The sequence below is a fragment of the Lepidochelys kempii genome, chromosome 24 (assembly GCF_965140265.1).
Source record: "Lepidochelys kempii isolate rLepKem1 chromosome 24, rLepKem1.hap2, whole genome shotgun sequence".
Lineage (NCBI taxonomy): Eukaryota > Metazoa > Chordata > Testudines > Cheloniidae > Lepidochelys > Lepidochelys kempii.
Window position 1 is genome coordinate 8,787,630 of NC_133279.1, and position 16,087 is coordinate 8,803,716.

The 16,087-nt window shown below is 42.8% G+C and overlaps 1 protein-coding gene across 1 annotated transcript in view; it reads right to left on the minus strand.

The window, feature by feature from the left end:
- LOC140902798 (putative PIP5K1A and PSMD4-like protein) overlaps nucleotides 1-16,087 on the minus strand; it is a 73,965-nt gene that overhangs the window by 50,701 nt on the left and 7,177 nt on the right. The window contains 4 exon segments of the mRNA XM_073323268.1: nucleotides 108-225; nucleotides 867-997; nucleotides 4,515-4,604; nucleotides 5,868-5,902. Of these exon segments, the coding sequence (XP_073179369.1) occupies nucleotides 108-225; nucleotides 867-997; nucleotides 4,515-4,604; nucleotides 5,868-5,902 (374 nt within the window).

Genomic DNA, 16,087 nt, shown 5'->3' on the forward strand with positions numbered 1-16,087 from the left:
CACAGTGTTAGGAGTGGGACCGGATAGAGGCCATTTATACTGGGGAAGAAGGGAAAAATACTAGTTATCAAGTATGACAAATAAAACTGGCTTCCCCAGTGACTTACCAGATAGTCATCTGGCCGTATTCCAAACAGTTCACGGAAGTAGCGAAATGCTACAGGAGCATACGTTTTAAACCGGAAGTCATTGTAGTGATGAGCTGGGGTCAGGTTACTCCCTTCGCTGTGGGGGAAGGGAACAGATGGTTAGAAATCCACACAGTACTTTTAAAGGCCTCTTTTAAAATAAAGAAGGACCACCCCAAGACAATTTTCTACAACACCCAAAAACAGAACACATGGCAAGTTTGACACCTTAAATCAGTGATTCTCAACCTATTTACCATTGTGGGCTGCATCCAATACTACCTGTATGGCCCTGAGGATGTCACATGGGCTGCAGCTCTGTGCTGATTGGGCTGCAAGCGGTGGGCTGCAGGTTGAGAACCACGGCCTTAAATTCTCTTTCATTAACCCTCGCATACCTCAGAGCTCCAGCAGGTATTTTTCTATCATATATAATGCAAGAACAACCATTGTTGAACGCTTGCTCTAATGGAAAGGTTGAGTAATACCTAAAATTAAGGGCTGAGTTGCATTCTGTTGTGTGGTTGCCATATCAACAAGTGCAGAACTAGGCCACTATACTGTTGTGTGCTTTGGAGACGCCTGCACATGTCTTAAGGAGCGGATTTGGAATCAGTGTTGCTTTCTTCTCTTAACTCCCAACCATACAAGTAGCTCATCATAACCCGCGGGAAGACCCACCTCAGAGCGGGTAACCCTAAGTAAAAGCATTTCACAGAGCAGCGCGCACGCTCTCACCTTGGGAAGAAAATACTTTCTACTACATAGAAGTCTTGCATGAGAACATCTCGCTCCGGTTTGGTGCTCAGGCTTCCTACTGTGTGGGTGATGCCCAGCTGAATGGCACCTTTCAAGGCCGATGAGGTAGTCTGGAGGGGAAAAGGAAACAGGAAGTCAAACAGAACAAAAAATCTGCTCCAATTTAAACTAACATCCTTCCAGCAGGCACTAGATGGTATTTCGTACCCATAAATCCCGGTTTCCTTTCTTTGCTTTTCTCTAGTTGGCTAACTTAGTCTTTGGCTGCTTTCTTTCATGTCAATCTGCTTGATGGGAAACATACAACTTATCACTGTACGGCAAGATCACCACATGAAAGGGATCCTGTTTCCAGAATATTTAAGCTGCTGCCAAACTAAGGTGACAAGGGCCCCATGTTCCACTCATCTGACGCGCAGAGTGTATAAGACTAGCTTCTGCCATATATTAGGGATGGGGATACCTCGACATCCCTGACAAAGCCCTAACAATCCTTCCATCTCATTTTATCCCCATTCTGCAGCATTGCTACCCCAGAGGACTTACACTATAGCTACCATCCACTTGGCCTTATGAAGACTGGATTTTACCTCCTTCCAAGGTGTTCATTTCCACTCCTTACAACGACTGGAGTGGTGGCTATTGAACAGCAAAGTACTCTTGTTCCTCTAGGAAGCGGACGAGCATGGTATCTCGATCTCCCGAAACCTAGGTTTGCATGATCGGGTGGCCTCGGCATAGACTCTGGTCTTCCTCAAGGCAATGTAGAGTCCAAGCATGGAGCTAGCCCTCAAAATAAGCTTACCCCACAGAATGCACACTTGTGGGTTTCAACCATGTATTCTCACCATCTCATCCTACTCCTTTGCTAGGCTTGTAAGCAATAATAAGAGGCTTAGCAGAATTCACTGATTTATTTTTTTTTAAACAATGTTGTCTGTAATAACAATGTTTATTTTTAAGCATTTAAGATTTGTATCTATTTAAATTTTCACAGTTGTGGTAAATTATTTCAGGGGAAGTCAGACAATTCTTTAATGACAGTAGATGTTGCGGTTCAAAAAGTTAAAGCTTTGCCAGTGTCAAAACACAAACTGTCAACACAGAGAAAGCAAATATCCTTAAAATCAAACTCTAATAAGTTCTCAAGCAGCATTTTCCTTTGCCTAGCTGGACTTTTGACCAGTGATGGAAATGTGTGTGCACAGTGAAACTGAGGTTTACCAATAAAAATCGGATCCTTCCAAGCCTAACTAACAGCGGGTCATTATAGTTTTAAAAACAAACCATAGCTTTACTACTGTGGCCTCTGCATAAATTGTCCAAGAACAATGCAGTATTATATTCCTGTGGCAGCTATTTACAAACATAGTCTGCTCATGTCTACAGAACACTGTGATTTTGTCTTAGGCCATTAACATTTGCTGAGATCCAGCTTGTTCTACGTGGTCATGAATCTTCCAGGATGATGCAGATAAGATCTGTTTGACAACTACTGAAGTTACATGGTCTGTGTCAATTCCCTGCCTATAAGACAAACCTACTGCAAAGGTTGTTAAAACTATGGCGGAACAGGTGCAAGTTGTTTACATACAAGGCAACTGAACCGAAAACAAAATCCTGAGCAGGTGACTCAGTAGGTGGTGTTCTTCTGACAGTCAGTATTGAACCAATACCCCAGCAAGGTACCAAGGGACACCGTGCATCTAATAAGACGTCCTGATGACTTGGTTGTGAAAGACAGAATTTAACCTTGATGACTAGGCCAGATTCCAATTTACGCAAGTACGTTTTGGCTTCCCTAGATTTCCCCTCCATTGCTGCTAAAACGAATGCTCTGGCTCTTTCATCTGAGTATCTACAAAATCTTTCAAAGATGAATAAACAGTCTCCATTTATTATCAGTCATGTTTATTACAGTAGCACCTATGGGCCAACCAAGAATGAGGGCCCCATTGTGCTAGGCACTGTACAAACTCAGAAATAAAGAGCTTATTCTCTAAATAGACAAGACACATGCAAGAAGAACACACAAGCAGAGTGGACAGTGTGATGGCAGCAAACAGGTTAGTTCCATTATTATTATTTTTTGGGGTGGGTTTAGTTAGGAGAGGATCAGTTAATGAAAAGAAAAGGGAAGGGGGTGAGCAGGACAGAGCAGAAGAAGGTAAATGGAGATGGAGTAAGAGACCTGTCCAAGGTCACACAGTAAGTGACAGAACTGAGAACAGAACTCAGGTTTTTCTTGATTCCATCAGGTTTTAGACCACTTCATTGCATCCCTTCACTCTCCTTACTAACCAGCTCCTAGGATGTGCCCATGTGAGATTTATCACCCAGTTTGTCTAGGATGTTGGAACAGAATTCTCCTAAATACCTTTCCTTCTTGCCTTTTAAAATTAATATAGCTGAAAAATCCATGCAAGCTCAGCCCACTGTTCATACCTAAAAGGTAGTTTCACTTTAAAGATAAAGAAACTGAACACCAGCTTGGCATTGCTGCATTATCTGTGGGTGCAAAGAGCCACAATGAGGTTGCCATTAAGCTGTGTGCATTTTTTTTCCTCATCATAAACTGAGCAGTCAGCTGCCTGTTTACAATTGTTTTAACAAAGGGCAGAGAATAAATTAATCAACATAGTGCCTCAAGGAAAGGAGGGAGACACATAACCACAACAACAACAACAACTTAAGTAAGGAGAGCCTGTTAGTCATTTCCAGGTAACCCCATTAGGAGCCCCCCGTTACTAGTTTCTGGGGCCCCTGCAAACATATTTAAGTGTCTCATCTAATTCCACTTTGGTTGCTGCCTTCTCCCAGCCAGTTCTGCTACCTCCTTCTCCTCCTCCACTCAGCATGCTGGGATACTGGAGATCTGAACTGAGAACCCCAAGCTTAAACAGTCAAATATAATAAAATTAGAGAGACTAGATTCAACAGAAGTGCTGTTTAAGTTCTCTCCCACACACTCAGTTCCCTTTTTTTCCAGGTAATCTTTAGAAGTGAACCCTGTCACCAAACAGTACGTGGATATTAAAGCATAGCTGGATTAAAGATTTCAAACGAGAAGCTTCCACTTACATGAAGCGAGAGCTGCTGAAAAGCCTCGATCATGCCATTATCCATTTAATCCAGACACGGGAAACCACTCTTGTTGTAAAGCAAGTTGGCACATACTGATGAAGTCCAACGAAAGTTAGTAGCAGTGTCCAAAAATCCCCACATCCATAGGCTGGTTTAAGAAACCAACACACAATCTGCCTTTTGTAAAGCAAATTCCAGCACAATCACAATCTGTAGCTGCTATCGTGTCCAGACAGCAGCAAGCGCACCCAGTAAATGAGAAGGGTCCTAGGAAGTGTTGCTAATGAGGGAAGGTTTAAAAAATAATCCTGTCTTTAGGAGGCAATGGCGGAGAAGCTACTCCCAGAGCATAAATTCAGCCCTTCAGCCTCTTCAGCCTGCCAGTCTTTGCTCCCACCGAGATCTTCTTTAATGTTTGTCACGCAAGTTACTCAACCTTTTATGCTAAATAGAATGAGTCAGAAACCTTGATGCTCTGGGCAGCATTAATGTAGTGAATAGGAGAATGAAAACAATCAGATTAATTAGCTGAGATGCACCTACCTTTTTATATGTCGTCTCACCAGTGGAATCTACTCCTCTATGACCTTTTTTTATTGTCTGTGAGCCAGGCTGTCCAGAAGAACCAGACATCTAGGAGTATGGGTGAAGACAAGAACCAAGAAGTTTTAAAAAACAAATATCCTAGGTGTATCTCTCCACCCTGAATCAAGAGGCATAACTACAGAGGGTTACAGGGGATCTCTCAGGGGTAAGCCTATGGAGTTGTATAATACATTTCTTTTCAACTTCCACCTTTAATACAAAAATGCAGCTTGCAGAAAACTACAGGTCCCAGCGTGCAAAGCTTGGATCAAGATGGAGCACCACTTCATGGGCTGCTGCTGAATATTAATGTGGAGGGGGACATTATATGGCCTAACTTCATCTTCAAAATAGAGTGACATTAAAGAACCTTGGAGAGATACTAGCTTCCTGGGAATTTCCTGTGTGATGCAGACTTGGAAGCTAAATAAAGGGGTGGAGGGGACTGTCTTCACAAAATGCAAGCTAGAGGAGGAATTTTGGTTCTGTACAAGGAGGGAGTTTTCAGGTTGCTCTTAGAAGCCTTAATTTCCAGCAGATTGGTCCTAAATGACCTTAGGCTGCAATCAGTGTACGCCTTCCTTTACTGGTACGACTCATGCCCATGAAGGGTATGGCTATACTGCAGTCACACATGACTGCAGCTTGAGCAGACATACTCTAGCTGGCATAGGTATTGGGCTTATACATCTCATGCTCACGTGCGGACTGCCACAACTTCACTGCTCCAGATCCGAGCTAGCTAGATCAAAGCTAGTATGTGTGCTCAGGCTGCAGTTACACCCCGTGATTGCAGTACAGACATACACTTCGAAGACCTGAGGCCTTTGAGGAAGTGAGCTAGGTTGGTGGTGCAAGTTAATCTAGTTTCTCAGGCAGAGGTGGCAATTTTAGCTGCATCTTGTCTACTACTCTATGACCCCTTGGAAACTTGCCTGGGTCATTGTCTTCTGTGTAAATGGCCATTCTGTTGCTCTATAAACTGTGTTCCTTGGTCAAAATGAGTTGAACTCAGGCTCTGTGGCTTAACATTTATATAGTGTTTTGGTGGAATGGAATCACTTGAAATTCCATGGCAATTAGGATATAAAAATGGACCCAATTCTCTTACGAGGACAAAGGCCCACTGATTTCACAAGTGAATACACCAGTTCATTGCAGCCTTATAATTGCTTGTTCAGCTTTGTCCCCCGCTTTCCCTTTCAGATTCAAGCCATATACAGAGCTCAAAATGCCTCGTTAAATAGAAAGCACCAGTTTATGACAGTGCCCAGGGAACAAAGCACACCATTTTCTCAAGAAGTAACTTACCTCTGAAGTGAATGATTTTTTGAAGGTTGCTGATCCTGTCAAGATAGAAATTTAAGAGACATTTAGCAAAGAAACAGGTTATTATATATTGTGGAAAAAGCCTGACATACTGCTGTGATTTGAATGTTTTAGTGCATCTGAAAAAGCACTGACTCATGTTGAATTTTTTCTCAACTTCTCTTGCTCACAGCACAGGGAAATTTTTTTCAGGCCATAAGGAAATGTCATTCTGCTTACCACACAGCCATCGCAACTTAACTTTGTTTATCTCCCATAGTGTAACTATTTGCTAGTCTGATCTCTCCTGCTCAGCCAGATTCCAATAATTTTTTAGCTATGTATAGAAACTCAGGGCCAAATTCAGACATTGTGTAAGCTGATGCAACTTTATCAAATTCAACTGAGTTACACCAAGACTTAATATGGCTCTAACCAACCATTAATTAAAATCACTACATCAAAGACCCAATTTTCATAGTTCAAGCTTTGTGATGCTGCAGCGTCAGCACTTCCATTACAAACTTATTTCCAGGAGTTTTTAAATCACAACATAAATCCTTTGAGTCGAATGTTAAGATTCAGACGATACTAGGGCTAAATGACTGTGAGGTGATTTACTACTTTTTCCACCTTTTGAGGCCAGGATTCCAGTCCTGTTTCTTGGATACGGGAACAGAAATGGACTATGATCCTGCTCTTTTGTGGATGTTTGTCTAAGCCACAAAACTACCACATGGATTGGCAATAATACTCAGAAACAGCCCAAAACTGTAAAAGCGGAGATGCTGCCCCCATATAAAATGAAGTCATGGGAAAACTTGCATTTCTTCCTTTACCTCTACCTGGGACAAAAAAAACCCCAAAAAAACTGCAGCACATCCTCCCCAGGTGAGAGCCACAAATACAGTCTGATTAAGGTTTCAGAGTAACAGCCGTGTTAGTCTGTATTCGCAAAAAGAAAAGGAGTACTTGTGGCACCTTAGAGACTAACCAATTTATTTGAGCATGAGCTTTCGTGAAGTGAGCTGTAGCTCACGAAAGCTCATGCTCAAATAAATTGGTTAGTCTCTAAGGTGCCACAAGTACTCCTTTTCTTTTTTAGTCTGATTAAGCTTATTTCTCAACTATGGCAACCTCAGTCATTCAAAACAGGGGCAAAGAAAAATTAAGAAGTGTTATGGTGGTAAGAAAACTGCATTTCAGCAAAGCATACAAAGGCACTTAACAGTCAAACTGACCAATCTTCCGATCCATTTATCAAACAATCAAAGCTCCCATTTCAAGATAGACGAAACAGTGAGCAAATATAATTCTGTGCCAAAAGCTTTTTACTAACCAAAGTGAGAGTATAGCGACCAGCTTTTTTCACCCCTTCTGTTCTCCCCTTAAGGCAAGAAAGGTGTCATGACAGGTTTAATTTTTATGTATAAAGTTCCACACATTCAGGAGCTATTCCCTCCCCCTCCCAGTACATTCTGTGCTCTTCACAAAAATGAGTAACGCACCGCTGTATTCATGTGCACTGACTTGCAAGTAGCTGTGCTACGCAAGGCCATAGATCAGTAGCATACAACCTGTGGTCCGTGGACTCCTGGCAGTCCGCAGACTACGTCTAAGATTTCCAAAGGGGTCTGAACCTCCATTCAAAAAAAATTTAGGGGTCCGCAAATAGGGTTGAAAACCATTGCCATAGATCAAAGGCAGTCAGCTAGTAGGGCAGCCAATTCTGCACATCAGTTGGAGCCATTTGTCCTGGGACATAGGTCCAAGGGCTCAAGCTTTTGCTGCCACTTGGCCAGCTGAACCTCTGTGGAGTCAAGGAGGCTCTCAGAGTTTCCATGGGCTCGAAGCCGGAGGAGCCCACTAGGCTATCACTGTCCAACAGTCCAAGTTAACAGCTTTTGTTCTCGACCCCCGCCCCCAAACAGGAAATTCTGTCCCTACAGAATAGACTGGATCTGAAAGCAAACAGATTCCCAGTTGGAATCTAGCTTCTATACATTTCAGTCCTGCTAACAGGAGCCACGCAGCCATAACCATTTTTCAGTATGCTGTTTTAATGAGAAACTGACAGTGCTCCACTCTGTCACCTTGCAGTACAGGTGACTGCTTTGAACAAGGCTTTCCACACTGCCAGTGTCTGGGACACAGTGGTGGAGGAAGCAACTCAGTCATTACAGTGCAGCACCTGTTCAGCAACAATTGTGCCCTATTTTATTTTCAAGTGAGTATTCTGTAAGTATGTAAATCAGATATTCTTTATAAGTCACACTGAACCAGCAGCACAGCTAGCCCCATCACCTTAGAGATTAGCTATGTTAATAATCATCCATTCGAACCCTTAAATTCTATGCGGATTGACCTAAAACTATTTATTCAAAAGGGATAAATAATGAGCCTTTTTATACTTTTTCAATCACATCCAAGAAACAATAAGCCAAAAAACAAAAACGCAAATATAAAAAATGTACCACTAACTTTTCACTTGTGTAGCACTTCTCAACTGAGGATTCCAAAGTATTTCATATTCGCTTGACCTCTACACCGAGGGCGGCCAAACTTACTGACCCTGCAAGCCGCATATGACAATCTTCAGAAATTCAAGAACCGGAGCACACCTGCTGGGGTTTGGAGGTTTCAGCCCCGCTCCTGCTGAAGCCCCAAGCCCCGGCAGGTGTGCCCCATGGGGCTGAAGCCCTGACATGCCTCTCCCTGCTGGGCAGAAGTCCCTACCCCACCACCCTGCTGCAAGGCAGGGGTCCTGAGCTCCTCCCACAGTTTGGTAGGTGGAGAATGGGGGGGGAGGGCCCATACCGGGGAGAGGGGGAAGAGGAGGAGAAAGGAAGGGGCCCTCTGCCAGCCATACTAACTGTGAAAGAGCCACATGCGGCTTGCAAGTCATGGTTTGACCACCCCTACTCTATACTAATGTGACAGGCACTCTCATTTTACAAAGGTTTAGACTGTAACATACAGTGATTTGCCTGAAGTCACACAGCAAATCAGCATCAGGACTGAGAACAGAAACCAAGAAACTGGCTCTACACGGCACTGGTGAAGCCTCAGGTGAATACTGTGTCCAGTTCTGGGAGCCACACTTTAGGAAAGATGTGGACAAATTGGAGAGTCCAGAAGAGAGCAACAAAAATGATAAAAGGTTTAGAAAATCTGATCTATGATGAAAGTTTAAAAAATTGGGCAAGTTTAGTCTTGAGAAAAGACGATCGAGGGGAAAGACCTGATGACAGTCACCCAGTATATTAAAGGCTGTTATAAAAGGGGACAGTGATCAATTGTTCTCTATGTCCACTGAAGGCAGGACAAGCAGTAATTGGGTTAATCTGAAGCGAGAGATATTTAGATTAGATATTAGGAAAAAAAACATTTTAACTGTAAGGAAAGTTAAGCACTGGAACAGGCTTTCAAGAGAGCTTGTAGAATCCCCACCATGGAACTTTTAAAGAAGAGTTTGACAAACACCTGTCAGGGATGGTCTAGGTTTACTTGGTCCTGCACAGGAGGCTGGACTAGATGCCCTCTCAAGGTCCCTTCCAGCCCTACATTTCTATGTATCCCCATTCCTACTTTCCTGGTCCAACTGGATGAGCAACATTGTCTCCCATCATGTAATTCTAGTGAATGCTATCTAGAAATCAGATATACACATGGTCTCCAAATCAAGCACCACTGTCTACAAGGAAAGATCACTAGCCAGCACAGGAAAGTTGCTGTAACAAGGATCAGTAACCAACACACACACCCCCTACCATGTGCAAGACAGGAAGCACTCCCTCCCTTTCTCTAGTTCCTTTATTTCCAAATGAATGTGCAATATCCGTTGATTGCGATATCTCCAACCATCATAAATGGGAAGGGTTCTGAGTTACTACAGAGATTCTTTCCCAGGTGTCTGGCTAGAGGGACTTGCTCTCATGCTCAGGGTCTAACTGAGCACCCTATTTGGGGTCGAGAAGGAATTTCCCCTCAGGTCAGATAGGCGGAGACCCTGGTGTTTTTTTGCTTCTCTGCAGCGTGGTGTGGGTCACTTTCTGGTTTGAACTAAAGTAAATGGTGGATTGTTTGTAACTTGAAATTTTTAAATCAAGATTTGAGGACTTTAGTAACTAAGCCAGAGGTTACAGGCCTATTGCAGGAGTGAGTAGGTGAGGTTCTGTGCGCTGCGATGTGCAGATGGTCAGACCAGATGATCATGATGGTCCCTTCTGGCCTTAAAATCTATGGGCAATAGGTTATTTCCCTTTGTCCACAATAAAGATGGTTAATTACACTTGAGCACTAGAATGAACATGCAGCAGGAGTCTGGTTTCCTAAGTAAAGAGGAGATGAATGTAAACAGGCATGTACGATTCCTGTAAATGTTGGGAGTTGCCTGCAAACGCATAAGCTTCCTCAGTTAAAAGCATTACTAGTTTTGGCCATAGGGAGGCATCATATACAGAGCCAGGAAATAGTTAAAACTAAAAGACTTTCCATGCAAGGAAGTTAGAGTTATTATTCTCTTTTTTAAAATGACCAATTCTTCTGCAGTATGTGGAGAAATGAAGAGCAACAGCGTTAGCCAATTCCATGAGCGCATTTTCTACAAAACTGAACCTTTAGATAAAGCTTCACTTGTGCCTGGGTGTTTCTAAAAATGTGTTGGAGCTGCTTAAATTCATGAATGTTTTTTGAAAAAAGAGGTACATATTTTTAAAATCTACCTCAAGCGTTTAATTAAAAACAAGCAGGTGATTGACTGAAGAATTATGGTAACTATTTTCAAAAAAAGAAAAGGAGTACTTGTGGCACCTTAGAGACTAACCAATTTACTTGAGCATAAGCTTTCGTGAGCTACAGCTTTGTGGTTTAATTCCATGCCTGGCCTCTCTTTTGAGGGGACTAGATAAGGGTTAGACATTACCTATGCATTCCCCTCCAAAAAAAAAAAAAAAAAAAAAAGGAAGGATTATCATATGTTTGTATCTTTTAACATTACACAACCAATCCCCAAGGAGAATTCAGACTGTCCATAGAATTATTTACTGGAAGCTGAATCAGGAGAAGCAAATAGAAGCTGGCTGAAAATAGTACAGGACCACCACAAGTAGCATGATTCTTACAGCGCATCAAATAAATATCAGACTAAAAGCCATACTGAAGCTATTGTGGTGCCGTTTTGGTTAAATAGTCCGTGAACTGCTCTGAAAGGAGTATGCAACACAGAAATTCAGGTCAAATTCTCACCTCACTCATTTGTCTAGAGGATAGGTGTGCTAATTTGGGGTGGGCAGGAATCATAGCCACCAGTGTCTATATTTATGGAGCTGTTCAGACAAATTTCAGTTGCATCTCATGTTTTAGATAAAAATAAAAGTGAAAACGTTACCACATCCAAACACATCATCAAGAGCTACACTCTTCAGGGTATGAAGCATCTTACAAGTTAAGCACCAGGGCCACATCAAACAAGCATGCATTGAAGCTGCTAGAAGCTCTTGTGAGGAAAGACGACATATCTCCATTTCCTCTCCTAATTTCAGGTTTCATCTCAACCCTGCCAGCAGGCAACTGGAGAGGCACATAGAAAAGAGGTTATTATTATTATTTTTAAATTTAGGATGGCTTTCAAAGGTTCTGCGGATGAAAGACAGCTGAGATGTTTTCAGAAAGGCATGGCAAGCAGGTTTGAAAGCATAAAATGAACCTGACTAGAATAATCCTGGCACATACATAGCAGTTTAGATATCAGGTGGTAGCTCATACTTTCATATAACATGCACTTAAAAAAAAAAAGCCATTTAATTAAAATAGCAGCTTCCACTGAGCAAAGTTACAGCACCCATCTACTAAGCCTACAGAATGCTTGATTCTGTATCACTCTTCTTAAAAGCCAAGACAGTTATGTAAAGTGGGCTATTTGCTGCTAGTTATTGGATAGGAAGAAAACCCATGCTTCTGAAGCACATACTGTATATGAAACTTGTCTACCTCTTTGAGATGATACTGAGCAGCACAAAAAGCTGAAATCTATATGAGGAAAAACAAAGCAAAAAAAATGTGAATTGAAACTTCAACCCTTAAAGAAATGGAAAACTTTTTTGTGGCTAAAGTTACAGGAACAAATTTTAATCAAGACCAAATACAATTTCTGTACGGTAAGAAAGAGGACACCTCTCAAACTGTGTAAAATTTTTTTTTTTAAATGTTGAGTTCTTAACAAGACACCCTCACCCTGTTGCGTTCATTCACAGCAAAACTCTTTTGTAACTCTAGAAGACGAGCATCTAAATATTTCATTTGCTTTTGGTAAAAGGATCTTATGGACGCTCCAGGAGCCTGGCTTGAACGAAAAGTCAAACCAACACTGATCATAATAGTTGGAGATGGAAGAGATCTGTTAGATCATTCAGTCCACCCCCAGCCAGAGCAGAATACAGTCCTCTGAAAGAGGATATAAAAATTTTATTAAAGTTAATGTTTAAAATCAAATTTACACAAGTTAAGAAGGAAGGTACTGTACTTCTGGGGTCAGGCTGTTGGATCATATTAAAGAAGTTCTGTATTAAAATCATAAATGAGTTTGATTTCCCCATAGTTTAAATTCCAGGGTATTACTAATTAAGAGGTCTCTTAGTTTTTGGTACTGTTTCTCTCCCTCTATGTGTGAAACTTGCAAGCTGCTAATTGTGTTAGTACATTCTAAGACAGAGTCTGTTCTCAAAGCAATTCTTTGTGACAACAACTACTCACACAGAGAGAGACTCAAAGCAATACTCTGTAACAACAGAAACAGCACCCAGAGACTCCCCACCCTTTTGTTGTATTCATCTCGCTTTGTTAACAATTGTGATTAAAATAGAGATAGAGGATGTATGTGGATGGATGCTTGGTGTGGATAACAACTGAATGATCAGGGAGGTGCCAGCCTAAGAATCCAGTGTCCATCGGCTGAAGAAGGCATCAAGTGGAAATAACCAGAGGACCCCCGGAGGGTAGACTGGAATCCACCCAACAGCCTCAAGAATGGGAGAACCAAAGAACAAGATAACATCTGGCAACAGAGCCGTCAGGAATGTGCCATCTGCTGATTGATTCAGCAACAGCATGATGACGCAATTCCCATAGACTGGCATAGGAAGAAATTCCTATAAAAATGGACTCTAGAAAGTGAGAACTTTGGGGTCTGATTCTGCAAACCAACTTCCAGGATCATCAGATGAGCATCTGACAAGGCCCTGCTCCTGCCTCATGTCCAGGTCACCTGGCCAGTGGCTTGGCATGAGCAACAAGGCTGGTAACTATGATAACAACCTTGCAGAACCTGTGTGTGTGTATGAATGAATGTGTGAATAAATATGAAATTGAATGGAATGTTATAGCTATAACTAACTGCTTACTATGATTCTTTCTATATTCACAATAAATGTGGCATTTTGCCTTTTCCCCTTTAATAAGATCCTGCTGGTTTTTATTTTATTGGTATAACAAGGCTTGGGTTATGTATAAACTCTTGATCTTGGCTGGAAGGCCAATCAGTGAATGGCATTTTGAAGTTCTCTGCACCAATAGATCTATCCAACAACTTATGTTAAGAGCATTCCTAAATGTTTTTGATTTAAATTTGCTGTTAAAGAACCTCTGGCTTAAGACTTGCTAAATTTTGTATATTCTTTTTCACAAGCTACTCATTCTTGATACCACAATTTGCTAGCAGTCAGCAGAATTAACACATGCATGAATGACTTTGTTGCCCTGGATTACTGCACAGCTTTGTCTCTCAATATTTCACTTGTACTATGAACTAATGGATCAGAGCATGAGCGAGGATATTTCTGAAGTTACTGGGATGCTGCTGACAATGACTAGGCTCACAGCGACGAGACCAACAGCTTACTGGGGAATAGCCTACAGGAAAATGCTAAACATTTTGAGCCACGTTTTCATGGCAATCTCCTCTTGTTGCTTTACAGGACAGGAATAAACTATTCCTCAGGGCTTAGATACTACGGCAACAGGCATTTTATAAATACTTAATACAGACAGTTGAGCTCAGACACCAAGACATCCAGAAATAGAAGGAAACATAGTAAGCTATGTGGACTTTTACTCCATTATTGCACAGAGATTTGGCAAGTTGGGGTGGGGGGCAAAAATCAAACAGGTTTTCAAACTTCTCTCCCTAGCTCCTTAAGGTTTGTGGATGAAGTTCTGTGCTCATGTTAGTAAGAGAGCATTGTAAACCTACTGGAAAACGGGAATTATAAACTCGCTGTTGGAGATAGTTACCATAACAAACCCAGGAACAGAGATACTTAACAGCAACTAACTATTTTGGGTCCTGAACCAAAACCCACTGAGGTCAATGGGAGTCTGCATTGATTTAACTGGGTTTAGGATCAGACCCAGAGCTGTAACTAGGCATTTTCGCACATGGGGCAAGCAAGCATATTTGCACCCCCTAAAGGTTACGCGGGGGGGGGGGGGGAGCACACAGCATCACATGCCCCCACCCCCCGATTTCTGCCTCCAATTCAGCACAAAGGTTTTCAAAAGGCACACTCCTGTTTGAAAACCGTCACCTGCTGGCAGATCAGATGCTGATGGGAGCTGCCTAGCTCACTCAGGCCCCTGACTCTCCGCACTGTGGGTGCTGGCTGACTGCCCAGCAGCCCTCCTTGCCCTGCTCACCTAGCTGTGCCACCTCCGCACGGCTGGGCACTCCCCAGCCAGGGCATGCGGCACAGCTCCAAGCAGCACCCCGATGCGCTCTTGCCTCACCCGCAGGAATCTGGCGCTGGCTGGTGATGCCCCTTGGAGCCAACCCCTTCCCACCGAGCCTGCCCTGCCTGGGGAGCACCTGGCCATGCAGAGAGGGAGGGCTGCTGGGCAGCCAGCCAGCGCCCTGGCTCCTACAGTGTGGAGAGCTGGGGCCCGAGCAGCTCCCACCAGCTTTCAATCCGCTGGCTCCTGGCAGGAGGCTACGGTTTTCAAACTGTAGGGCAAGCCCCCCTAGGGAGGTGCACCCGACAATTTGAGAACTACTATGCTAAATGGAAGGCAGAAATCTAGGGGAGGCATGTGATCCCATATGACCTCCCCGCCTCACTTTTCCACCCCTGCAGCTTTGTGCCCTGGGCGGCTGCCCCGCCTTGGTTACAACCCTGATCAGGCATTTGAGTGTGAGTGTTCAATAGAAACCTAACAGACCTTTCTTTTTTCCTGTTTTCTGGTCCAGGAGCATGCTTAGAAAAGATCATTGTTCTCAAGTGCATTTATAGTGGCAAATAAAACTGTTTCTAGTTCTGTGAGAACAACACACATTAAAAGGATTTTCTGATGGACATCTTGCTATTTCCCTCAACAAGCCCTTGCCCGTTGCTGATTTTGGCAGCTAAGGTTTCATGAACAGCTAGAGTTGATGATTAATGTTTTATACCACCACTAAACTGGCACTGCAAACTTTGGATTGTACAATGCATTTGTTGCTGGCTTTGGCTGTGCTCAAGATAGCAATTAAGATCATTTTGCAGTAAAGTGGGAAAATTGGATGTTAATCAGAACTATGCAACTCCAACGTCCTGTATCACATGACTTGCCAAATAAATACAAGATTTATGCACATGGCATTGTGGGGAGCAAGCGAAGAACAGACAAGAGACCTCAATGAATGGTTCACAGATGTGGAGCAGACAGCCTTTGTGACTGACGAAAGCCATGGAAATTCTTAAGGCGAGAGGAGTGTGTTCCAAAGGACAGGGAACTAAAAGCCACTGACTTCTGATCCTGGCTGATGTTGTGAAGGCCAAGACTATAACAGGGTTCAAAAAAGAACAAGATAAATTCATGGAGGATAGGTCCATCAGTAGCTATTAGCCAGGATGGACAGGGATGGTGCCCCTAGCCTCTGTTTGCCAGAACCTGGGAATGGGCAACAGGGGATGGATAACTTAATGATTGCCTATTCTCTTCGTTCCCTCTGGGTCACCTGGCATTGGCCACTGTAAAAAGACAAGATACTGGACTACCTTTGGTCTGACCCAGTATGGCTGTTCTTATGACTCTTACACACTCCCCTGTAGTGAAGTGATTCACCAATACCTCTCTGCCTCGATTTCCCCATCTGTAAAGAAGGAATACCACCAAGCAAGCAGGAGACTGGGTTTGTAGATTGTTTGGTAACAAGGATAATAATGTTTTGAAGATGAAGAGCATTATGTAAG